Source organism: Colossoma macropomum, unplaced genomic scaffold (assembly GCF_904425465.1).
Source record: "Colossoma macropomum unplaced genomic scaffold, Colossoma_macropomum, whole genome shotgun sequence".
NCBI lineage: Eukaryota > Metazoa > Chordata > Actinopteri > Characiformes > Serrasalmidae > Colossoma > Colossoma macropomum.
The window spans coordinates 37,936,550-37,961,848 of NW_023494805.1; the positions used below are offsets into that span (position 1 = coordinate 37,936,550).

Consider the following 25,299-nt stretch of genomic DNA (forward strand, 5'->3'; position numbering starts at 1 on the left):
TTTTCTTTCTGTCTTCCTTCCTTCGTTTTGTTGCTGTTGTTGCTTTTTAGCTTTTTTTGTTGAGGCGCGCGGGCGCCGCGCCCCCCTTTAACTTACTTGACCGCGTTGCTAGGACACAGAGCAGCTAGCCGACTTTATTTTTATTAATAAATTAATACATTTAAATTGTACTTTATGTGCCTACAACGTATATCAGACGTTTATTGTTGTGCTTTTCAATGTTTTGTTGTTTTTATTTTTTAACATTATGATATTTGTTAAACATTTTCACTAGCTAGCTAGCTTACTAGCTAGCCCGTTTTTTATTAATATTAACTAATAAAATGTTAAAAAGGTATTTCATATCACTAAAACTGGTATTTCACTGGTATTTCATAACACTGTCCATCGAACCAGCATGGTAGTGATGAGAAATACCGTTTAATTAGTTAATGAAAATGGGTTAGCTAGGAAGCTGGCTAGCTAGTAAACATGTTGAAGAAATTATAACAATTATATAATTATGTATAATGTAATTATATTTTTTATATTATGCTATTAATTCAATAAAAATGTAATTAAATGGTATTTCATATCACCAAACATTTCTGTTAACATATATATATATATATATATATATATATATTGTTGTTGTATGTTGTATTATATAATAATATGTTGTATGTTGTATTATATAATAATAATTTGTGTATTTGTGTACAAATTATAATAGAAATAAAGATAAAATTAAAAGAATTTCTCTTAATTTTACTAACATTCTCTGGTAGCCAGTTAGCTTCCACTGTCATCAGTTATCAGTACCATATAAGTTTATAAGTGACTTATAATGCATGTTTTTCCTGTTGCTGACTTCCTACATGTCAGTGAAGATAGTTGGGCCATTGCACCATCACGGTGGCTAACAGGCTACAAACATTGATGTGAGCACAAATATTCAAGCAAGTTACCTGTTTACATTAAACAACAAAAGTAACATCAGCCGTAACACCGCTGATCATAACACCACTGACTGAATTACTAAAATCTGAGCTTTTCAAAAAAATAATCCACTGCCACTTTAGTTTTAAAGGCATACTGTATGTAGAAAATGTAGAAATGGTGCATTGTTTTTATTCAGTTTTAAAATTTTAAATCACTTAGAGTTTCATGAGTGACACCACTGACAATGTTTTTACGACAGATTAAGCTGTCAATATTTTGGCATGTCAGAATTTAAAACTGATTTTACTAACCGTGGACTTCAAGTTAAGTTAGTCTTTCTTCCTTTGATATTGGAAATATATAAAATATTTTTTGTTTGTTTGTTTGTTTTTATGTTATGTTTCTGTAACACCATTGACAAAAAATCTTGCTTGGGATTAATTATCAAAATAACATTTAATTTATATATTTAAATTATTTTACCACAAGGCAATAAGACAGTAATTGTTATGCATTTCTACAATTTAAACTGAATAAACAAGCATCAAAATTGATGTTTTACATGAAAACAAAACTGCATTTGTGAAGTCACTGGTATGACTTGTTTTTCATGCACAAGTAAAAATCGTTAAAAGCAAAAATCAAAAAGAAGAATTATCACAGTTTTTGTTGGACAGTTTAGGAACGAAACAAAGAATAACCAGTCCTCAACTTTTTGTGGCTTATTTTTTTATTTTCATTTCTCATTTTCATGCCTTCAAAGTTGTAGGACACCATTTTCCACCCGAGGTTAGAATGACCCAGTTTCAGAATTACTTTAAACACAATAAGCTGATGGGCATTAATGCTTTTCCGAGAGCCACGTTTAAAAAGCCTGAAACTGTCATGTTACTCTGTAGACTTTGCACCCTCAGCCTCGTCAGTTTGACAGAATTTTTGACAGCCGTTTTGGATCCTTTTTGCATTTTCATCCATCAGTGTTCTCTCACTACAATACCCAGCATGCATTATATAAATACGTCAAACAACTATTGGGCATCCCTGGCGATCCTTACTGCTAGCATAGCCACTGCTGTAGAGGCTACTAAATACAGACATGCTAGTTGGCCTTCTAGCAGAAACGTTAGCTACTTAGCTTCCTTCGACATTATCCAGCTACGAGGAAAAACATTCCAACAGCCCTCCAGTGTCCATCCAAAAGTCCTTGTGGTTTTCAAAAGCTCCTCCCACCTTCAAGATACATCATCAGACGAGAATTTTCCTAGTCTTTAAAATGAAAAATCTCGCCCTAGAGGCTATTATGGCGCCTCTGTAGGAGGTGGGTACTTTCGGCTACAACAGATGTAGCAAAGATTGCATTGTTAATTTTGGATGGAGCGCTCCTTTAACGGTTCCAAGGATGTTTTTATGAGTTTAGAAGAAGCGAAAGTCTCACTTTATTCATATTTATTGAAAAAAATCAGCTAGTGTAATGAAAAGTGATCATTTTAGACCAGATGTGTTTAAGATATCAGCACCTAGAATTTCTGAAAATGGTTCGATCTTTGTACGAATATGTTTGGCACAATCTACAAGACAATGGTTGTGAGTTCAGACCATGCCGTCAACATGGTGGAGGTAGTATGACGGATGACCGATTGAGGGAGGGGGAAGAACTGAGAACTTGGGCTGGAGTTCTGCCTATAGCTAGAAGGCCAGACCCCCTCATAGCTGTAGTAGGACTGATGTAGGACTGAGGAACAGGGAGGAGATGGGGTGGCGAACACTTCGTCACAGGAACGAAAGGCGAGGATGTGAATTTATAGGTTGTTAGATTGGACGAAGGAGGGGTTTCAGGCATGCCCAGTTATAACATCATTACATTTCATACTCACCCAGACCCACAAAGTTGAGTGAAGATGCATGAAAAACTCTGCTGGGAAAAATGACGACCCACCCAGTAAGCTCTCAAACCGCAGTAGATGAGGAGCAAACCAGCCCAAGCTTTTGAGACTGGACTGATGATGTTATATTATCAGTTATTTATAGATGAACCCAGATAGCAAGATGATGGCAACGCTGGCGGCCCACTGGCTTTTTGCTCAGCGTTTTCTGGGCGGCTAACTGGTGGTTAAGCAGAGTGTAGACAAAATGACACTTTTCATCGCTCACTTTCCACTCACAGAACAAATTTACTTATTTTCCCTTCATTTATCTGTTTAATTTATCATCAGTTATACACAGTTATATCATAGATAAGGCCAGTTATACAGCTGTAACCAATCTAGCACAGTTTTAGCAACAACATTGTCAACATTATTACTTTATACAAGGCCTAGTCATCCTTTTTCCTCTCAATTGTTCCTAATAACTGTCTTAGTTCATTTTCCAAAATAAAAGTCTGTGCACATTTAAAGGGCACTGTTTGCACTGTTTGAGGAGATTAAAAACTACTTCGATTTTTTATGTGGTAAATTAATCTTGGTGGGCCGAGGGTGGACCAGCAGTGACACACAGTCAGCAGGATATCAACCTTGATAAGTGGGCTGATAAATGCTTGTTATTTGGGAAATGAGAAAAAAACATGACATCCCTTTTTTGCAGGCATTCCTAAGTGGAGAAACTGCTTTGACATCCACACACAAAAGCTCTCAATCCAGTCAGTGCCACATTGAAACTGTACAGCATAGCAAAAGTAAAAAAGTAGTAGTTTCACTAAAGCTCTCACTTCCCTTATTACCACATCTTGCATAAAGAGCTCTTTAGATTCACTTTCTATGTACCGGCACTGGTCCAATGTATTAGGCCAGTGTTATTTCAGCTGTTTCTGGTTTGCACATTTTTTCCACGAGTGTGAAGGAAAAACATGTCACTTCAGAGAAGAATATCCATTGTGCTGCAAAAAGAATGTACATTGTTTTTTAAAGCTGTAATTTCACTTAGAGGACACAGTTGAGGTCATTCCAGGGTCTGCCTCTCATGTCCAGGACAATCAGCTCATTCTTAACAGGCGCATCACAAGTTTGGCCACCAATACAGTGACTTATCTCTTGTGGAGAAGAACCAAAGGTGTTGCTGGGGTATTCACATGTTGATGTTGATGCTTCCTATGCTAAGACCCAGATAGCGAGCATATGAGTCCACAACCCAAAAATATCCAAACAAAAGTGGCTCTGTGGTCAGAAACTAACCATTAATGAAGAGTTAGTGGATGGAAATTAGCAGATAGCAGGGCTCCGGCAGGGCTGAGGTTTCCTGCTCACTCAGTGTTGACAGTCACAATGCTGACCTGTTAACAGTAAGCAAGACTAGCCTAGCCAGCACATGGCAATGTTACTAATACACCTAACATTAGCTAGCTTTATAAATAGCCACCGCTAACCTATTAACTTTAAATTTATACTGCGTTTCACTTCAAATATAACCCTGAATGTATTTCATCTAGTAGCACCCCAGACAGCAAGCATATATCGGTCCGCTGGCTTGATAAGGTCAGCCCCCTGCTGAAAGTTTGCTGGACTGCTCACTGCTGATCCACCCTCGGACCACCCAGATTACTGTACTGCATACAAGTTCTAACTAGTTTTTAATGTCCTCAAATAGATTTGAAATGCATAGAGACTTTTATTTTGGAAAATAAAATAAGAAAAATATAACAACCAACTGAGAGGAAGAAAATAATGACTAGGCCTGATATAAAATGATAGAAAATGTTGTGCTGGATTAAAATTATTTACTAAACTAACTTACTATATATATATGGGCCGCCAGCTTTGCCATCAGTGGGCCATCAGTGGCCCACTGTCCTCTTGCTTTCAGGGACTCTGACAGAAAGGGTTTTATATTCATTTTTACTATGGGGCTACAAAGCTAATTAAAATAGCTATTGCTAGCTAAACCCGTGTAGCGCAAAAAAGCAGATTTTGAAGGGGGTGATGACCATTTCTGCCCCATAGTCCTCAGAAGTCATGTCCATGGTGAAACGACAGCACAGACACATGAATTCTGTGCTGGTTTAGCTGGTCACACAGTGTGGACATTCTGCTGACTAGCACATCAGCGTCCAAAACACAATGCATGCTGGTTTAGCTGGTGTACATCCATGCTGGTCAGTGCTGGTTTTCCTAGCAGGGGTGTCAGTCATGCCCATCCCTGCTGAAAAAGAAGCCGCTGGGATTGAAGCCTAATGCTTTTGCTTTCTAAAGGGAATTGGCTGAAGGTTTTTAGTCGAGACCACTAGTTTCCTGTAGAACACTTTCAGATCCCACAAGGAAACCATCAAATGCATTTAGACTCAGCCACTGGTCAACTGTTAAACCATCAGGATACTTTACACTGTGTTACCAACCCATTTAAAAAGCCAAAACACGTTAGAAACCTATCAGGAACCAAACAGAAACACTTAATGGGTTCTATGTTTTTTGTTTGTTTGTTTGTTTTTAGCAGGGATGTTAGGAACTCTAAGCAGATTTGTGTGAAAAATGAATGTCATGCTGCCAAAGTACATTTTATCATCACTGGATTTCTTGAATTAAGCCCCCCAATAGAGTCTGGCTGCAGACGTGCACTCTCAGCCAGATGCACTCTCAGCCCCCGTGATGTCACGTGCACATGCACTCTCTGCCACAATGGCAGAAGCAGCCCGACAGCACGGTGACTTCTGGCTGCAGCTGCTTATTGACAGCACTTAATCCACTTTTCGTCCATAACTCGTCTAGAGAGTTACATTTACTGTACCTCCCTGCTGAAAAACATCATAGAACCCATTAAAAGTGTCTGCTGGTTCCTGGTGGTTTTCAGTTGTGGCTAATGGTCTTCTGTGTTTTCCTGATGGTTTGATGTCACAGTGTAAAGGATTCTGGTCGTTTAATCGGGTATTCTGGGACTGATTCCAGGTGCATTTGATCCTTTCCTAATGGCCTCTAATGGCAACCATCAAGCCAGTTCCTGTTAGGAAGCAAAACCATCTGGTTTTATTCCTAACGGCCCTGCAAACACAGTTACATTGTGACAGTGTCCTGTTTTGGTGCCCACAGCGTCGCCTGCTTGGTGCCCTCTACATTGGCACAACGCTGAAATGTCATTCCTCAGAATTATGACGTTGTCTGACAGCTTTCTAGGAGGTTGTGACAACATTGACAAGACAGCAGAAGTAATCAGTACCACGTTGACTGTATGATGTCACAACCTCCTAGAATCATTAATGAGTTCTATTTTAATCACTATTACAGTTTTAATAACCTGTTCTGATTGTCTTCAGCCTGGCTTTCATGGGTTTCAGTAGCCTATTTGTTTTTTCTGTGAATAAACCGGACATTCAAGTCTTAATGTCGTGGTCGGTTTTATATTGAAAATTTCCATATTTAATTACCTTATTATCAGTATGACAACATTAATATACATTCAGTGTGACTCTTGTTGCCCAGCAGTTCGTGATTCACTGTTTTTCCTCATAAAACCGACAAAAACACTGTGGTGGCAGAGCAGCGCTGACGTCATCAATAGGCTGGCAGTGCATGTCAGGCTGAGAGTGCATGTCTGCAGACAGGCCCTTCTGATTAGCAGTCAGTATACAAACAATACTACAAGCTAACACTACTGGCATTGTATGAAAGGACGTCTATTAGACTTCCCCAGATAGCAAACATATATGGGTCCACTGGCTTGATAAGGTCGGCTAACTAGTTTTAGTGTCCTCAAACACTTTTTAAATGCACAGAGACTTTTATTTTAGAAAATGAACCAAGACAAATGTAAGAAACAACTGAGAGAGAAAAAAAAAGACTTGGCCTGATAAAAAATGAGAAAAAAAAAACCTGTTGCTGACGCTGAGCTAGATTAAAATTATTTATTAAGCTAATTAACAAAGTATGACTAAAAATCAGTAAATTGGACTGTGAGTGGAAAATGAGACATGATAAGGGGGATGTTGTCCAATACACTGCTTAAACAAAGGTGGGCCGCGCAGAAAACGCTGAGCAAAAAGCCAGTGGGCCGCCAGCGAGCCAACAGTGGCCCGCTGTCCTCCAGCCATCAGGGTCAACACTGTTCAACACTCCCAACTCCAGCTACTCAAACCACAGCCTAAAACAGCCGAAGCAACTTCCACATTTGATGACGCTTACTGGATTTTGTGGGGTATTCTGGTGAGATTGCAAGTCTCATGCAGCAATATTCATAGCTCAGCTCCTTAAAGACCTCATGATTCAGAGGAACCAGAGAGGGAAATTGTACAGAGGACAAAAAGTATCTGGTCTGGAGCTCCTTAGATCACTACAGTGAGCGCTAGCAGCAATTTTCAAAAATTTCCCATAGACAAAAAAAAGCCTAGACCCAGAGCTTCTAATAAAGGCACGACGCTGACCACAGACTAATGACATGACTTGAGAGGTTTATAGCGACCAGCCTGGCTACAGCAAAACTTTTATAGGCCTATTTGTCAGCTATTCGTAATTTGTGCCGGTACAAAATACTTGCGTAATCGTACTTTGTCACTACACTCAAGTATTACTGACACTGAATCTCAAAGGCTGAGGGATTTTTCTCTTTTTCTTGTGTGTTTGAATTGGTTTTTAATAAAACATCCAACCAAATTCACATTAATGTGTAAAATAAAACATAATCAGGTTAAGCTGCCTTAGCATAGTAGACCTGCTGATTAGTCACACCACCACCAAACAAGAAAGTTCTTAATTTATATGTAAAATATATACACTTTTTCTTGTATATACTTGTGTTTGTTGAAATGTCAGTATTGTTTTTACCTTCACTGAAGATGTTCGGCTCCATTTTCCACTTTAATTAAGATTTTGACACACTGCTCATACTTTTACTTAAAGCGACACTACGGTCAAAGTTAAAAATGGATCTGTCGCTGCACCTGTATGTAAACATGCCTACTCACCTCCTACAGTGGTGCTACAATAGGCGTAAAAATGAGATTCAGCAGTTTGAAGACTAAAAAAAAAACCCCTCTGATGATTCATGTTGAAGGTGGGTGGAACTGTTGGAAAACTACACCTGCTTTAGGGCAGGTAGTTGAGAGTGGGCTGTTTTTTTCCCACCAGAAGGTCAAAATATAGCTAATGATACCACTACCATCACATCGGTGCATTTCTCCAACATTTTGGGCAAAGCATGCTGGGTGTTGTAGTGAAAGAAAAAAAAAAGGATAACGTGAAACAGAAAGTGATATAAACACACGAATTCTGTCAAAGCCTTAAGGTTTGTTTTCAGCCAGTGTAAAAAATAAGAGATTTTTTTAACACACTCATCAAGAATGGATTTTAATTACTTTCATTAGGTCTCCTTCTTGTGTTAAATGGCCAAATATCCAAATCTGTCATGTATCATTGTGCACTTTCAAGTCAGTATATGCATATTCTTGTGGTGTCCTAATGGATACACCAGCGTATCACACATAAATGACCTCTTTAGAACAACGTTTCTTGGAATTCTTCAGAAATACAGGCCATTTCTTCCAGGACGCATCACTGGTCAGGATTTTCCTGGCTGTCGGGCAATGTTTCCAAGACATTCACACATTTTCATACTGCTTTGCATGAATTTGGATCTTCAGACAGAGTGTTGTCTACAAGAGCTATAGGTCTTCTGGTTATCTACTCGAGTTAAACAGGTTCACATTCAGTGAGGGTCTCCAAACATGTTCCTGGACGTCCTGGAAGTCCTGTTCCAGAAAGCCCAGTCCAACACTTTGATTAGATCCTGGACAACCTCCACCTCCGCCTTTCACACGTTCACACAGGGACACCTAAAATCCAGCTCTCAATGGAGAACATGATCTTCTATGTATTGTTCCCATTCAAAACAGGACTAGATTTAAAGCAACACTATGTAGGATTTGGAGACCTCTCTGGTGGAAATATGTAATTGCATGCAACATTGTGCATTGTGCTTCACAACCCCACAAACAGATGAATCTGACGTTAATTTTGTATTTGAGACCTGAACATTGAGTTGGACCTTCTTTTTGAGCCTGTGCATGTGACGTTAATACGTAAACACGTATGACGTGGTCCAAAACCACCAAATCTGCCCGGTACCTCTGACTTTTAAATGATCATTTCAATCAAAAACAATCTTCATTGTTTTCTTATGTACGCTATGTTGCATTTCACCCCGTACCGTAAATTTTACCTATTTGTCATTTAGTTTAATCTGCTTAGAGAAGCAAAATAAAGGAAAAACATTAAACCAAAAAATTTTATCAAACGAGCTAGAGGCGATGGATAACTAACAGAAAAAATCCTCATTGGAAAATTTAATAAATGTGGGGTGACAAACGAGGACGAGCAGGAGCAGCAGAGGCAGCATCTGTGATAAGTTTAGACGCCCACCTTGTCAACTCTTACAGCCTAAGACAGTGTGAGGCTGTCATAAGGTTAGGAGAACATTTAAGAACATAATGTTTTCAAGAATATCACTTTTAAGAAATACTTTTAAGAAAATAGTTAAAAAAAAGAAAATCAGATAATTCTTAAGAAGTGTTCTGAAGAATTACAATTTCTCATAGCTTTTTTCTTAAGAATGAAGTTAAGAAAAAACACATTTAAGAAGATTTTCTTTCTTAAGACACTTTCGTGAATCCAGGAACAATTTTTTACCACAGGCGGAATCTAGAAAAAGCCATTCATTTTTCTTGTAGAGCTCCTAATTTGGGCCAGACGGCGACTGCAGAGCTCTGTGAAACCCAGCTCTGTGTTTTTAAATGAGATTTGTGTCTGTCTGGTCACTTCTAAACAAACAAAGTGTGAGAAAGAACCCAAAAACAACACTCTTTATCAAAATATAGTTTATTCTGGACTTTTTCCATTTGATTTGACTCAAATCACAAAGGTCAAATCAACATTGCAGAGAAACCTTCTGCAACAAACTGTGAGCAAGAGAAAGAAAATTGAGGGGAAAAAAGATTTGTGGTGGGAGAAAAAAAAACAAACAAAAACAACACAAAAGCAAAAAAAAAAAATTAACAGATATTTACATGGCCCGGGATGTTACGATATGCCCATGTACGTCCTTTAGCTTAAATTTGCGTAGACGCCTACAAATAAAGCAGAATTACAAAAGATTTTAAAAGAGTACAAAACCTCCAGGGGTCGCGGACACGGCGAGGAGAGAGCCAGGCGGAAAAGAAACCGACGTGTGTTTTGTTTTCTCGAGTGCACCATAAAAAGCACGTTCTCTTTAAAATCAAAAAAACGTTATAAAATACCATTCCACTGTCATAGACAATATAATAAATAGTGTCTTTATGGTACAATCTATGTTGATTATTTAAAGCAAGCATCAAAATACTCTTCTTCTCTTTACAAAATTTGAGACATTCTGGACAAAACCTGCAAATTATGATTCATTTGACGAAGAACGCGAACCCATACTAGGCTATAGCATATCTTTAAAAAAATCTGTGGATTTATTTTTATATATTTATATATAAAAGTTCCTTGGATTTTTATATCAAAAAAAAAGAAAAGAAAATCCTTGGATGTCGTCGCAGTAGGACATGCCGACTGCAGCGTCCTGCGACAACTGTTAGAACAAGCGTTCTATAATAACCCAGCTAACGTTCAAGTCAATACAACACATCTCTAGAGTTTTTTTTTGTCGAAAAATATCCAGAACTGTTAAGTGCTCAATGGAACTCTTTGCATTAACGTCTATCTAAAGTGCAGGAGAGTAACTTGCGCGTCGTCCGTCCTCTCACTTCTGATTCCTAGAAACTATGACCGTCTAATGGTATTTTATAAAGGAACTTGACAGCTCATCTGTTAATCACGCACTTCAAAGCAGTGTTTTTAGGAAAATCCCTGCGCTTACGTGGATTCTGTTTAAAAAAAAAAAAACATAATAATTAAAAACTTCCTCCGGGTCTGCAGTCGAGAAAAACAAAAAGCCACCGACTTTCAGTGCACAGACCGACCTTCGCTGCTCTGAAGGGGACACCTTCTCTCTGTTCCATGATGACATACGAGGGCAAAGGAGACTGAACTCGTTGTGAAAGCTGCAGGCGTTTAGAAAGTGCTGCTCCTACAGCTCTGATCTGTGATTGAGGTCACGCAGAGACCAACAGTGTTACGATGGGCCATTAAAGTGAGACTTCAAATGGACAGTTTTCCCCTTTAAACTAAATGTAACTGAACATCCAAGACAGTCTGGTGCTCATATTTTGCTTTCCCAGTCATGAATCAAAGGGGAACTCCACTGATGTTTCAAAATATATGCATCCTAAAACATTTAAGATAGAAAGTAATTCAGAAAGGTCTGATTTTGAACGCGGCGTCCTAGTCAGGATTGTTCACATTACAGTGGTGATGATAGGAACCAGACGTCTGAGGAGTTTAATGCCTCTAAGAGCTCCCCCACAAAGTTACTAATAAGCTGCCTGATCACATTATTTTATATTTCTGGCCTAAAAAGCGTTTTTAAAGACAATTCATGGCGGAAAGGTACATCCAGGGTGTTGAGAGGCACAACAGTCCCCAAAGAAACCTTACTTTTTCAGATTTAGAACTATTTATCATCATCATTGCATATAAAGACTAAGGTTCTCTGTTTTTGACTGTAAAAGTGTTGTAGACATGGCAACCCCTGGTTCCCATCACCACCACTGTGAAGAACATTTATCTACAGTGAACCATTTCACAGCAAACTACTCTGAAAGCTTTAATTATGCAAAATATTTGAGAAAAATAGCATTTTAAGCCTAATCTTGGACTAAATTGCAGCGCTAATGATGAATCTATGCTCATCAGATCTACTTAAATTACTTCATGTGGTAACAAGCAACTGAACTAGTTCTGTTCAACTTAAACTACATTGACTGAAAGAATCGCTCATTCAAAGTATTTATTTAGGTTGAATAAAACTTGTTAATTTTCTTGATACCACATGAAGTTATTTCTTTAGGTAGATCTGACGAGCCACTTTTCACAGTGTAATAGTCTTAATCTGGGTCTGAGAAAAAAACTGGCCCTAACTGACCACATCAGGGGTTTTCAAGTCCATTCCTGGATAGCCGGTGTCTTGATTTACACTTGCCGTAAACTGCATGAAGTTACATAATCTCAAAAAAATTCCTCATGCAGACAAACTTCAGGTACTTTCCTTCACTTTTACAGATACCAGTGTGTGAAAGTCCATGAGATCACATAATCCGAGGCAAGTGTTCGATGATTTAGGAATGCAGTTTGTACGATGCTGACTGGTGGGGTGTGAGCTTCCATTCTTGTTATCTACACACTTACAAAGGGCTCTCCAAAGGTCCTTTAGTAAAGGCAACAGTTCTACTTAGAACCATGAGATCTATATAGAACCATTTCATGCTTAAATGATTCTTAAATGAGCCTGGTGAAAAGGTTCTTCAGATGGATTGAGAATGTGTTGTATATGGTTCTATTTAGAAACTTTTGATGATGGTTCTATATAGCATCAAAAAAGGGTTCTTCTATTGTTACAAGCAATCTGAAGAGCTATTTCACAAGGCAAAGATTTACTGAAGTATGAAATGGTTCTATATAAGAACTGAGAACTGCCTTTACTTAGAAAAAAACATTTATACATGTATGCATCAGTGGCTCTCAAACCAGTCCTCAGGCAACCTGAAACGGTACACTTACGCACAATTCCTGGATGTTGGGAACTGAGATCAAGCAAAAAATGTGGTTTGAGAACCACTGAGCTTCATTAGCCTCACAGCTCCAACGCAACACTAAAGAAGCTTCAGATACTTCAGACACCAAAACTGTCCTGACTGGTGGACTAAATTTGAAGTAAGGGAGAAAACTGTCACTTTAAAGGGGTGAAGTCGACCAGATAAAGGAGTTTACACTCTGCAATACACCACAGACATGGCGAACGTTCACGTTCAGCGCTGCAGAAGTAACCTGAGCACTACTGGACTCTAATACCAAACGAAGCTGAGGCGCGATTGTTGTTAATGCTGCCGAACAGCTGCAACGATTTTTGGCCTCGATACATTATCCTAATAACCGATACTCTACCTTTCAAGTGGAACTACTAGAGAAATGCCCATGGTATTCTCCTGGGGAGTACTGGCCGATCATTTCGGAGCAAACGTCTGCGGGAAAAAAGTTAGGATGGGCAGTAAACCTAGAATTAATTTCAGTTCATTCGTTCGATTTTGTCTAGCCATAAATGTTGCATAGGTCGTATTTAAAAAGATGAACCTTTCGCTTCACCGTATGAGTATACAGGTCATCTAATGGCCTCACTCGGACATCTAAAGCTAAAAAAAATTAAATTGTCTCAAAAGAAAGAAATAAAAGAGGGAAACTGTTAGATATGCAGCCTTTCTTGACTGCTCTGTCACCAAAAACCGCTCTCAGTGACTGACGACCAACAGAATCTCATCAGCTGCTAAAATAAAACGACAGTCTACTTAGTGCTGAACGTGCACTACACACGTCAGCGATGATATCGGCTGCCTCTTCGTTTTGGAATGAAGATAAAGGGAATTTTTCTTTCTTAAAAAAAAAAAAATAATAAAATAACAGATGTACACTGGTGATTTATTGGTCATGTGTCCTGTGTGGGAAAATAACAGTCCTTTATCACACCTGTGTGTGTGTGAACGCGTGGAACAGTGTGTCCTCTCTGAGAGGGCTCTCTGGGGTCCAGAGCTCAGATCAGCAGACCCAGGGCCAGGGACAGTCAGTGAATTTGGCTATGTACACATTCATAGTCGGTCCATGGCTTCCCCGGTTGGCAGCATCATTTCCGCAGGTCTAATACACAAACCTGAAACAGATGGATTAGCCGTTATTACGCTGGGAGTGCTGCTTAATCCGACATCCTGCCTCAAAACATACTAAACACAACGCTCTGCAGGTTGGACTTAGTTGGACTTTCACAATAATGTAGTTTTAACTGATGATATACTAACAAAGAAATCTCAGTGTAAATGACAGAGATGGGAGTGGCTGCTTGATTCACACACCAGCTTTACTTCAGAAAAAAGTAGAAAATGTCAAGACATTTAATTCAGCCAGTATTTCTTTACCCTATTTACCTTACTGTCTGAAGTGAACACAACATGTCATTAGCTTGGAAATTCACAGCAAACAGTCAACATAGTCAGCATAAAATCAAACACTTCTGTAATTTTCTACATTTTCTGAGATGTACATGTGAGGCAGGACAGTAACGTAACATATCAGCTTGATTTAAGCCACAGAGAACACAAGTGAACGCTTCTCTGAGTGCCTCCATACTGACAGCGTTTTCATCAACATGTGGATTTGCATGGGATTATATCTACTTCCACTTCTATAAAAATAACTGACATGGCGCATTCAGTCAGAACCTCCTCATGTAAAACGAATTCTGTCTGATTACGGCTTTAGAAGTAATCGCTGTTAATAATTGTCTTTGTTGTCTATGTTCGCTGTATTCAACTGTAGAAGTACAAGCCTAAATAGCTGATTAGCTATCTTGCTTCCGAGGTGTTCATACTTAGTAGCTTCCAACTTATAGGGAACCCTGACTGTTAAGACATCTAGATCTAACTCTGGTACGACTCCTAACCCTAATCTTGACCCTCCTTGAAGACACCAGAAAGTTTGTTAATAATCTGAACATCAATAATAGAGGCTATTCAAATAAACCGGGACTGAAGTGTTGTCGATTTTACACTCTGCAGAGGAACCTCGCTGTGCCTTGATGCGGCTTTACACACGTGGCCTCATGATGAGCCACCGGAGATGCTTTTCCAGCAGAAGCTCCACATGCTCTGCGACATTCTTAGCCACTCAAATAGGCTTTCGCTGAGATTTTGACCGGTGTATCAAATACCTTGTTTCTCTGCTCTGTAAGAGAACCAAGACTTACCGATCCGTCCGACGCACTTGCTCCCACTTTGTCTCCGGTGGAGTTCCAGCACACTTCGAAAATGCCCCCCGTCCCCCGATAGCTGTTCACTAGAGCACCGGTCTGTGGGAGAAAGCAGAAGCGCACAGGAAAAGATGAGTAACTGAGTTAGGTGATCATCAAGAGACACTGAACGTCAGGCTCAGATGACAGTTGGAACAGAGGAAAACCACAAAATGACTGGTGGGTTTGGAGAAATGTAACAGGATGTGTAAGTAAATGGGAATGAGACGTTATGAGGATAGATGAGTGTACAGTAACTTCACAGTAACAAGCTGCTGACTTAACGTCAGCCCTTGTTTTTTAATCTTATTTTAACATACTGATTCATTTGTTTTGCAGATGTTGGATTAAAAAACAACTGCTTTGACTGTGTTTGAGCCGCTTTTCATCAAAACACCGGAACGTGGCTATCACACTTTGAGCTTATTCTCTTGCCGTGAGCGACATGCCACCAAATTCATGTACAAAATACTCTCCCACGATGTTTTCATTTAAGAGTCATGACTGGTTGAAAACGAAAGCATTGCTGAAACAGATGCTCACACTGAGCTGCTTCCAGTACGTATCAGTGTCGCTAGCATAAACAACATGTTCGAAATGGAGCAAAAGGAGCGGCCACAGTGCATGTTAGAGCAATATGAAATTTTAACACATTTGTGATGATATGAATATTAAATATTAAAGAAGTCCACAAAGTGAGGGATATCATCTAAGAGTGCATAACAGTGTGTGATTTTACTGCAGCATTTAAAAGTAACAGCAAAATCATCAGGGAGGTTAAAAAGTAGGCCAAAAAAAACAAAACATCCCAGTTCAGAGCTTTACAATATGCATATACTAACTAACTAATTATTGTGACTGAACAGTGGCGAATAATGGCGATTTTCCTTGCCACTCAATGGCAATCCATAAGCGGCCATTATCTACAAATATAAAAATACTGAATCAACCAATAAAACTCCAAATCGAATCGGGGGACAAAAAAAATGACAAATCCCTTTTAAAATAATAATAAAATAAAAAAGGGTACTAATATTTGTCCTCTGTTCCAATTTGGAAAACTTGCGAAAGGCTAAATATGTACGTCGTACCTGTGTGTTCCAGATGTGGACACATTTATCGAAGGAGCCACTGGCCAGATGCCGTCCGTCGGGGCTGAAGGCCACGCTGTAAACGGGCTCCTGGTGCCGGGTGAGCGTATGGATGCAGGCGCCACGTTCAGCATCCCAAAGTCGCACCGTCGAGTCAAACGACGCACTGTAGGAGAGAAAGACGTCACACCACAACCCCAACATCTCAACAAAGAGGCACTTTGGCAAAAAAAATCTATTTTTCGAGATTCTCCCCTCAGCCCAAAAGTAGCTGATCGGCCAAAACATGTCTGATGTCTGAAGTTAACTTCTAGATTTGTACCAAATCTAACATCGCTAACAAGTAAAAGCAAGTTAACCTTACTGATTTAATCTGCAGGCCAGGCCTAATTCATCACACGCTTCTCTCAAACGAGTCCAGTTGTTAAGTAATCTCAAATAGACTTGCTCATGAGGTTTCTGATACTGTATGAGAGTTATTTATAAAGTGGAGGGACACAGCATAGCCAAATAAAGTAGCAGCCATCATTTAGGCATGCAGTTTACACAATGCTAAATGTCAGTCATGAGCTTTCATTGCAAAACTACAGAAGCCCAACTCCAGCTTTCAGCATAGAGGCCTCAAATAAGTCAAAGGGTCTACACTTTTAACTTAAAAGGTTTGACTCTTTTCCACTCAGCAACATATACACAAATACTATGTGACTAGCTGGGACAAATTTTGGAGATTTCTATTCAATATTTCACTTCTTAATGTGTTTCTCAAAGATGGCTAATGAGACAGAGTTGGGCCAGAACTGGGGTTGCAATTTGGCTATTTATGAAATAATTCTCAAACTGAGCACAGCTATGGTACCCGAAATCCTATCTATTAAGTTGCAAGGCAAGCAAATGCAAAGATTGCTGTTATTATTATTATACTTTTCTAATGCTACAAGAGAAATTCGTCACTTTGCTGCCTAACGACGCCCAGCCTGGGAGCCGTAGCATTGCCAGCAAGGTAGCACCGCCAAGGTAAGCAACCAGGTATAACCCGCTCTGTCCTGGGATTTGAACCCACAACCTTCCAGTTGCTGTTCACCTTTCCTACCACTAGGCTACTGGCCACTCAGTGCACCGTTTTCCCATAATAAAGCAGAGAAAACTTCATAATGCGTTATGTTGTTGTCATACAGGACTCTGACTGTCCACTCCTGTTTCTAGGTGGCAGGTCAGCAGGTGTTTGGATGGATGACTGCGTACCTGGCCAGCATAAGATTGGCGTTGGGATTGTTGGTTCCAGGTCCAGTGGGGCTCCATTTAATGGTGTAAATCTCTTTACTATGGGCTTGTAAGTCGTGAACACACGTGTCCTGCTTCATACTCCAAAGCTGGAAATAAAAAAAGTGTACTCATCATTTCATAGCCTCCCTGATTATGATCTGAAAAAATAAATAACTTTATATATGGTGCAATACTCAGTCTGATAAATACAGAACCCAAAGATCTCTAGAATGGTTACCAAAAAGGTCTGGGCTATGAAGCAATAATAATAAAGAACAAAATCAAACATTTCTTGATAACAATAATACACAAAGTATTTTCAATAAAAATGATTATACTAGAATCTGTTGCTCAGTCCAGTATCAGCAGAAAGGGCTTCAACTTGGAACAGTGACTGCTTCTGTACACCAGGTGGCAATACGTGCCTGTTACATGCTAGATGGGGAGAGAGAAGTCGTCTAGCCATTTTCTCAAAACAGCACAAAGTAAAGGTTTTAAAGATGCTGAGTGCTGAATGTAGAATGTAAAGGCCCAGTGAAAGTACAAGGCTAATTAAAGCAGAGATTTTTATTTATATTTTGTATTTGTGCTTACTTATGTGATGTATCTTTATAAAGATTGTTGATGTGTTGTCATAAAAATAAATCATTTTTATGACAACACTTAAATACACCATTTATTTTATTCAGGAGCCACAATACTACTCAGACTTTCTAATGAGCACTAGAAAATGCATATAGTTATTAAGAACTATCCACATCAAACGATGGACAAACAGGGCTGAACAATGTGGGTGAAAAATATCTAATTGCTTTTGTTTTTTTTATTTGTTTTCTGATTATGATTGTGTTATATACATTAAGCTCCATGCTTTTGTGCCAAAAAGGCAGCGCTTCTACTTCCATTTATTAACACTTGAGGCTTTGGCCCAACCCCTTTTCACCCCTCGTCCCTACCACTTAGCCTCACCCGTCTATTTTGCGTGTTCACGTCTAGGGGTAGGGTGAAGCGTTAGGACTACATGGCTCTCCAAACAGAGGTTTTTCAGAGACTCCAAACAGTGTTATGAGGAAAAAAAAGAAAAACCCGCAAGATGGCTGCACAAGCAACCAAATGAAACCAACAAATGTGAGAATTTACTCCATTAAAAAAATACAATAACAATTGTATTGTCTTAGTTTAATGTCATTTTGATGTAGTATGGTCCTTTTCTTCATAACAACCATAAAAAATTCGTTAAATAGTGCTGTAGTTACATTCTGGCACCTCAGGCATCAGAACTGCTGCTCTATTCAAGGTGGAACGGGAAAATTTGAACAAGAAGCTGGTGAATATCTGACTTCAGCTTCATATTGCTGAAGAATTAGGGGTGGACGATAATAAATAACTGTCCCTCTTTGACAACATATGATTCCCTAAATGTAACTAAAGCCCAGCAGTGAGGAGCTGAACTATACCCTCCTCTGCTATCACTGCAGACTGGCAGGGTCACCTATAGAACAGCACTAGTAGCCTGAAAATGAAGTAATGTTCTTTTTTATTTAAGGCTCCAATTTCATAGGGAAGATTTCAACCACTACAACTTGTAACTCAGTTCCAAGGAGCAGGGTGACACTCGAAAACAAGTGGTAAAATTAAGAGACGATTGGGCCTTGAATGCTGACTATAGTGTTCCAAACTGCCAGTTCACAAACTCTGTTACTAGGTTAAATTCAACCACTTAAAACCTGTTAAGAATGTGGAATAAGGTGGGATATAACTTCAAGCTGCAGCTCTTGTGATTTGAAAACTGCCCTATTTAAATATGCAATTTCGATATAAAAACGATTAGCATAATGAGGTCATAGCGAAGGTGTGTGGACAAAGATGTCAAGACCATTTCTGACCATATTGCCGTTTATCCTTCAAACTAGAAAGCCTAAAGCCCTATAAAGGCCATCTTGTTCTAAACAGGTTCCTTGTTGATCGGCTGCACGTTACCTTTAGCGTCATGTCGTCAGAGCAGGAGGCCAGAAGGCTGCCGGTTGGATCCCACTTGATTGCGTTCACTTCATTCTGAGATCAGACAGAAAAAGGGGAATCTAACCATCAGCTCAACACAGACACACACACACTCAGTTAATTAGACAGTTTTAAAAAGAAACATTACCGTGTGGCCCTGGAATGTCTTGACTGGTCTGTCCTGGCCCAGCTTGCAAACGTGGATGCACATGTCTGTGCTGCAGGAGGCGAACGTGTTATTGCTCTGCCAGTCCACGTCCAGAGCGGGAGCTGCACACAGACAGAGAACAGACAAAATAAACAGGAGAACATCATCCTGAATATGTTCACACTTCTTTGTTTGCACAGTGGCTATGTTAAGTGCTGGTCTGTAATAGGGATTGGATTTTCAGGCAAAATAGTAATATTTAAGGCATTATTAAAAGAAAATCAATAAATAATTTGTTGTTGACTTATTATTCAATGTTCATTTATGAAACGCCAGCTTTATTTGGCAAAGCCCCTCATTTTCTTTTAGATTTGCTTTCCAAACAACTTGTGCATAGACGTCTTAGGCTGCAGTGGTCTGTCAAAGTTTTTCATTGTACCTTAACTATCTAGAATGTCTGATCAAAACATTAGACAAGCTCCACATATCTATATCACACGATTCTTAAATTTGAAGACGTATATGGACCATTCTGCTGAATTAGTTCAAACTGCAGTTCCATAGTTAAACTATTTAAAAACAATCAAGATTTCAGACCTTAGATATTTTAAAGGATTACTTTATGATCTATTTAAAGCCAAGACATTAACAGAGATAGTAATAAGCTGAATATGCACAAAATCATCGCTAATAGGTACTTTCTACTGGGAGGTGTCCGTCCCAAACCCAAACTCTTAAATTTACACTTGTGAAAATCATCCTTTTCAAATGTTTTCAATGTTGGTTTTAAAAGATCTTTTTGATTTCTTTTAAAGCCTTGGGGACACTACACGACTTTTAAAGTCTTTAAAAATTATAAAAGACTGGGCATCTCACACCATCAGACTGGTTTCTGCAGATTTTTTTGGGTGGCTGAAATATTGGGCATCACACACTACTTAACTTCTCCGCTTCTGGTGAACCAAACGAAGCTCACTGAACTTAGGCGAACTCTCGTGGACGCTTGCGTTCTTCTGTTACTAGGAGACCCAAATAAACAAACGTGGAGCTGCTGACACAGTAAAGAAGCAGCAGGTAAACATGTTTAAGAGGCTCATTGATTTAAAAATGTGATCAGTGGTATTTTTAGAGTTTTAAATGTGCATAAACTCGACTGTGCCTTAAACTCAGCTCATTAGAAAGCTTTGCTCCACATGTGAAACTTTTCGCCAGTTTTCTTTGTTTACTTGCTGTATTTTCTTCTTTCGTGCTCTCAGTTTTTTCACTGGCTGTTGAGGGAATCCGTTCAGACTGAGTCGTTGACCAGTTTACACTAGATTACACTCGGGTCGGGTCAGAAAAAAAACGTTTGATAAACTCTGACTGGTCTGAAATGCGCCAAAAATCGGAGTCCCTCACACACGACTCGACTCTCTCCAACTGTCGACTCCAACTGACCCAAAAATCTACAGACTAGAGCCGACCAGCACTGACTCGTTCAGACTGAGAATCGGGGCTAAAGTCGTGTAGTGTCACTCCGGCTTAAAGTGAAGTTGAAAGATTTACATTTTCCATGAGTTTGATTTTTACATAGAAATAACTTTATTAAAAATGCTGTCTCACATTGTCACGTCACTACCGAAACAATGAGTTTTAGTCTGTAGGCGGGGCTTATTTTAGCCACTCCCCCGTATTTTAGAGCAGGAAGTGTGGCTGCATCCCTGTCTCTCATGGTCACATGGTGAGCAATTACATCCCATTGTTTTGAAGTGTGCCAAAGTCTGAAAATCAGTGTGTAACATTAAGAACTGTCAGTACCGAAACAAATTTTTCTGTGATACAACTTTGTGTTTTAATGAAAAAGCTGTGTTTGCTAGTCATGTACTGGCTGCATTTCTGAGTTCTGCTCAAAAAGAGCTAAAACTGTCTCTACCGAAACATCTGGTAAAATAATGATTCTTTTGGTAGTGACAAAATGGAACGTTCCATCATTTACTTTAATAAAATAAGTATAATTAAGGTAAAGGGTCACGCAAAACAAAATGATTTTAGTCTACAGACCAAGTCCAACTGTGTTTTCAACTCTAACTTTGAACTAAATTGGTACAATGATCCATTTAAGGCAGGGGTCGGCAACTCAAATGTTAAGAAGAGCCATTTTGTCCATACAACAAAAACCAAACCACCTTGGGAGCCACAACATTTTATGCCCATTTATTGAAGTAGTGTTTTACCGTATTGGCTTAAATATGGCTCAGTATGCGCTAATATACTATTATAGTTTAAAAATATAATATAAATGAAAATGCAGACTCTGCTTTAAACTTTAGCTCAGCTATGGCTGCTTTTCTCGCATCTCCGGCAGGAAACTTTTCCGCAAAAGTATAACAGTTTCTTGTAAAATGTCTCTCAACCTTCGACTTTTCGCTTCTCATTCGCCAGCTTCTTGTTCAAATTTTCCCGTTCCACCTTAAATGGTGCCTGAGGCGCCAGAATGTAACTGAGAAATGAGAATCTGACTTCAGCTTCGCAACATTAGTGTTTGAGTTTCTCGTTGCAGATTAAACGCATCAGGAAACCAGCTGAGAGCTTATAAATGCAGATATTCATCTCCAAATTATCAATACTAGTCTTAAATCTTTCTCTTTGCCTTTTCGTTAGCTACTAGGTAGGCGAGACTGTCTTTGTCGCTATGGGGTCTGTGCGCCAACCTTTAGGGTTAAAGGGTGAAGTAGCAGTTCTACATTAACTCCAGCGTTTAAGACCATTTATTGTTAAACTGTGTTGAACGATCAGCAGAGCTTTATTTTACTGTAAAGGAGGATTATTTTATTTTTACCTACAAATCTGATTCTGCTGTTGAGCCACAACAGGGCAGTAAAAGAGCTGCATGTTGCCGACCCCTGATACAAGGTTTCTAAACAGCTAATTTGAGCATTAAAAGCCTAAATTATTACCGCATTTTTTAGACTTTTTCCTTTATTTTAAAATACAAACCTCTAGTTCCTAGTTTGTGGGTAATTATGACAACTTACTACAACTGCTGACGTTGCATGTGCCTCCATTATCTATTCAGTTGATTTACCTCTTCCTTACAGCACAGTCGGAAAAGGACAAACTTAGTCCTGCATAAAGCATTTGGCAGAACAGACAGAGAAAATCTTGGCACTTACCTGAATGGAATGGAAACTGCTGTTTGGCTTCTCCTGTGTGTGCATCCCAAATGATTGTGGTCTGAGGAAAACAATTCAAGTTAGCTTGACATTTAACACAAAGCAGCAATTCAAACTTCTTCAACCAAAAAAAATCACTTAAAAAAGGAGAATCAAAGCAAAGTGCAGACAGCAGAACAGCTCTTACCTTATCAACACCAGCACTAAGGATAAAGTTGCCTTTCTTGTTCCACTTTAGAGCAAATATGGGACCCTTGTGTTGCCCCAATGTACTGGCAAGGTTTCCTAAAAAACATTACGTTTATTATAAAGTGAAAAAAGTGAGTAAAGTTAATAACTACGGCTGTGTTTTGGATCAATTATACTCACCATCTTTAGTCCATATTCTGGCAAAGCCATCATAGGAGCCCGTGGCTAGAAGTGTACCTTCACTCTGTCCATAAAAAGAGAGAGAGAGAGAATAAGGGAGAGAGACAATATCCAAACAGTGTGTCTGTGATCTATCAGTTTGAGACTACCAAGCCCAAACCAACAAGAATAAGAGTGATTGCTAAAAGTAACTTGCAGAAAGCAGAGACTGTATTACAGAAACTTCCTGTCTTAACTTAAGATCTGACAGGTTAAGACAAAACATTTTTTTTTACAAATTCGTATTAACCTTTTCAACTCCTTGGCACCACCGGTGGTTCCAAAACGCACTTCGTCATATTCTCCATAACTTTCATATTTCATAAGCTTTAAAACCCTTATAATAAAAGAAGCTGAACTCACAATTTATTTTTCTACTGAAAGTCGACTCATTTTTCCACAAATCTGGGCTATAAACCATAAACAGATGGCGTCTCTTCAGTGATCTGCTCTGTAAAAATTATTTTTATAAAATAATAGAAAGAGCATCTAAGATTTTTGGCTTTCAGCAGTAAATTGTAAACATATAGCAATATGTGTCTGTTCATTTGAGAGGAACTTTTACAATAAATAAATAAAATAAAATAAAAATTTGCATTTATTTCATGCAGTTTCTGAATAATTTGCCTTATGATTTGGTCATGTAAATTCAGATGGACAAACCAAAATATACCCTGGTGAATAAGATGTTAAAGAAGTAAATCTTAAATTAATTAAATCTTAATTTAGGAATCTTATCTTACAATATCTTAAGTTACAAAATCTTAACTTGGTCGACAATCAACCGTCATGTCTGTTACCTAGCAACCGACCATTTACAGTTTGTTTTACAGAAGATAACAGGTGCTGGAATCTTTACTGACGCGAGAGCGCGCAGTCGGTAAAAATGACCGTCATGGCGCATTCGGAGGGGACTAACATCACTGAGTAACAGTGATAATAATTACATTACTCCACCTCTTTATGTAATACTAATCCTGCCCGAATAGGGCTTTAAACAAAAGAAGTTCTAATCTCTAACTTGGTGCTGTAACAGATTTAAAGGTCTGCGCTGAGTAATGTTTATTTGTTAGCTCAGTCACTAATTCCAATGGTTTTAGCTTGTAAGCTAGCAGAACGAGGGTTCTTTTGCTCATATTTCACTCTCAAGAAAAAACAGAAACTACACGATTCTGTGTAACAAACATTTGTGTGCCTAACAAGATGTTGCATCAGTTAAACAGAACTACCAGTGTTGGCTAGTAAACATAACTATGAAGCGAACACTGGCTAATAAGCCAGTTTGGCCACTTTGGCCACTTTGATAGTTGCATACCATAACCAATAAAAGTAAGAGAAATCGTTAATCGCGATTATTTATATGACATTTTATCATCAGCTATAATTTCATGATCATGAACACCACATTTAAGTTCTCCCCCAAGTGTTAACAGTCACTCAGGGCTGTTACCGTTACTGGGCACAGGCCTGTCCCTAGCCAAGTAGCCAAGACATGTTTGGTGTCTGAAGTTTGCTCCTTTAGTTTTGCGCTGGAGCTAATGTAGCTAACGATTAATAGGACTGTATAACCCACCAAATAGAATAATGTAAGACGAGTGTCTGAATCACTGCACACTCGCTTAACAGTGTCAAGTTGCTCAGTAATCTTAACTAGACTTAGTCATATGCAAAAATTTGGGTGCACCTGGTCAAACGGCATTTTCTAAATGAAAATAAGTGAACAGACCATCTACAGAGAACAGACTGTGCCCATTTTAATACACAATTACATGCAAAAATTCTGGGTGCATACAAATTTTGCATATCACTGTCCGTGCGGTTTTATCCTGTAGCCTCAAACACCAAACAAGGCTGATCAGCCACATCTGAGATAGTTTCAACAAACTATGGCTTGTAAGGTTGTGCTCAAAACTAGGACAAGTAAAGACAAAAAAAATATTCCCCCAAGACCAGAGAGGGAGAGAGAGAGAGGGAGAAGCTCTGGCTCTCACATTCCAGTCCAGTGAGGTGACGTCTTTGTTGCTGGGCACGTCCTGGCCTCCCTCTCGGATGCAGTGGCGTAGCACCAGCTGTGTGGATCCGCCTGAGCTGCTCTCACTCAGGTTCCAGATCCGCGCCGTCGAGTCCCCGGACCTGGACACACACAGCAGAGTGAACACATATGCGCAAACACTCACTCTACGCACGCGATGATCACTTCTGAATGTGATTCGCGGACACGTTGTGAACTAATCAACAAGTTGCATCTAGAAAAAGGAGGTCTTCACGCTGACCATTCTTACAGGAACTATGAAACACAAAAGTATAAACGTTCACAGTCACCAATTTAATGTGAGAGGAGGTGAAAACGAAAACAATGAGGACAAAGTTGGGCTCCAACTACTGATTACAGTGCTGCAACAACTAATCGACATTATTGATAACTTCA

The 25,299-nt window shown here is 39.1% G+C and overlaps 1 protein-coding gene across 1 annotated transcript in view; it reads right to left on the reverse strand.

The window, feature by feature from the left end:
* Nucleotides 1-10,063: 10,063 nt before the first annotated feature.
* Nucleotides 10,064-25,299, reverse strand: part of tbl1xr1b (tbl1x receptor 1b) — a 34,748-nt gene continuing 19,512 nt past the window's right edge. Inside the window, exons 7-16 of the mRNA XM_036596429.1 lie at nt 24,863-25,004; nt 22,833-22,896; nt 22,651-22,748; nt 22,464-22,524; nt 19,312-19,433; nt 19,143-19,217; nt 17,142-17,269; nt 15,900-16,065; nt 14,767-14,868; nt 10,064-13,677 (exon numbers count right to left, since the gene is read on the reverse strand). Coding sequence (XP_036452322.1) covers nt 13,651-13,677; nt 14,767-14,868; nt 15,900-16,065; nt 17,142-17,269; nt 19,143-19,217; nt 19,312-19,433; nt 22,464-22,524; nt 22,651-22,748; nt 22,833-22,896; nt 24,863-25,004 — 985 coding nt within the window. The 3' untranslated portion in view covers nt 10,064-13,650. The remainder of the gene's footprint in view (nt 13,678-14,766; nt 14,869-15,899; nt 16,066-17,141; nt 17,270-19,142; nt 19,218-19,311; nt 19,434-22,463; nt 22,525-22,650; nt 22,749-22,832; nt 22,897-24,862; nt 25,005-25,299) is intronic.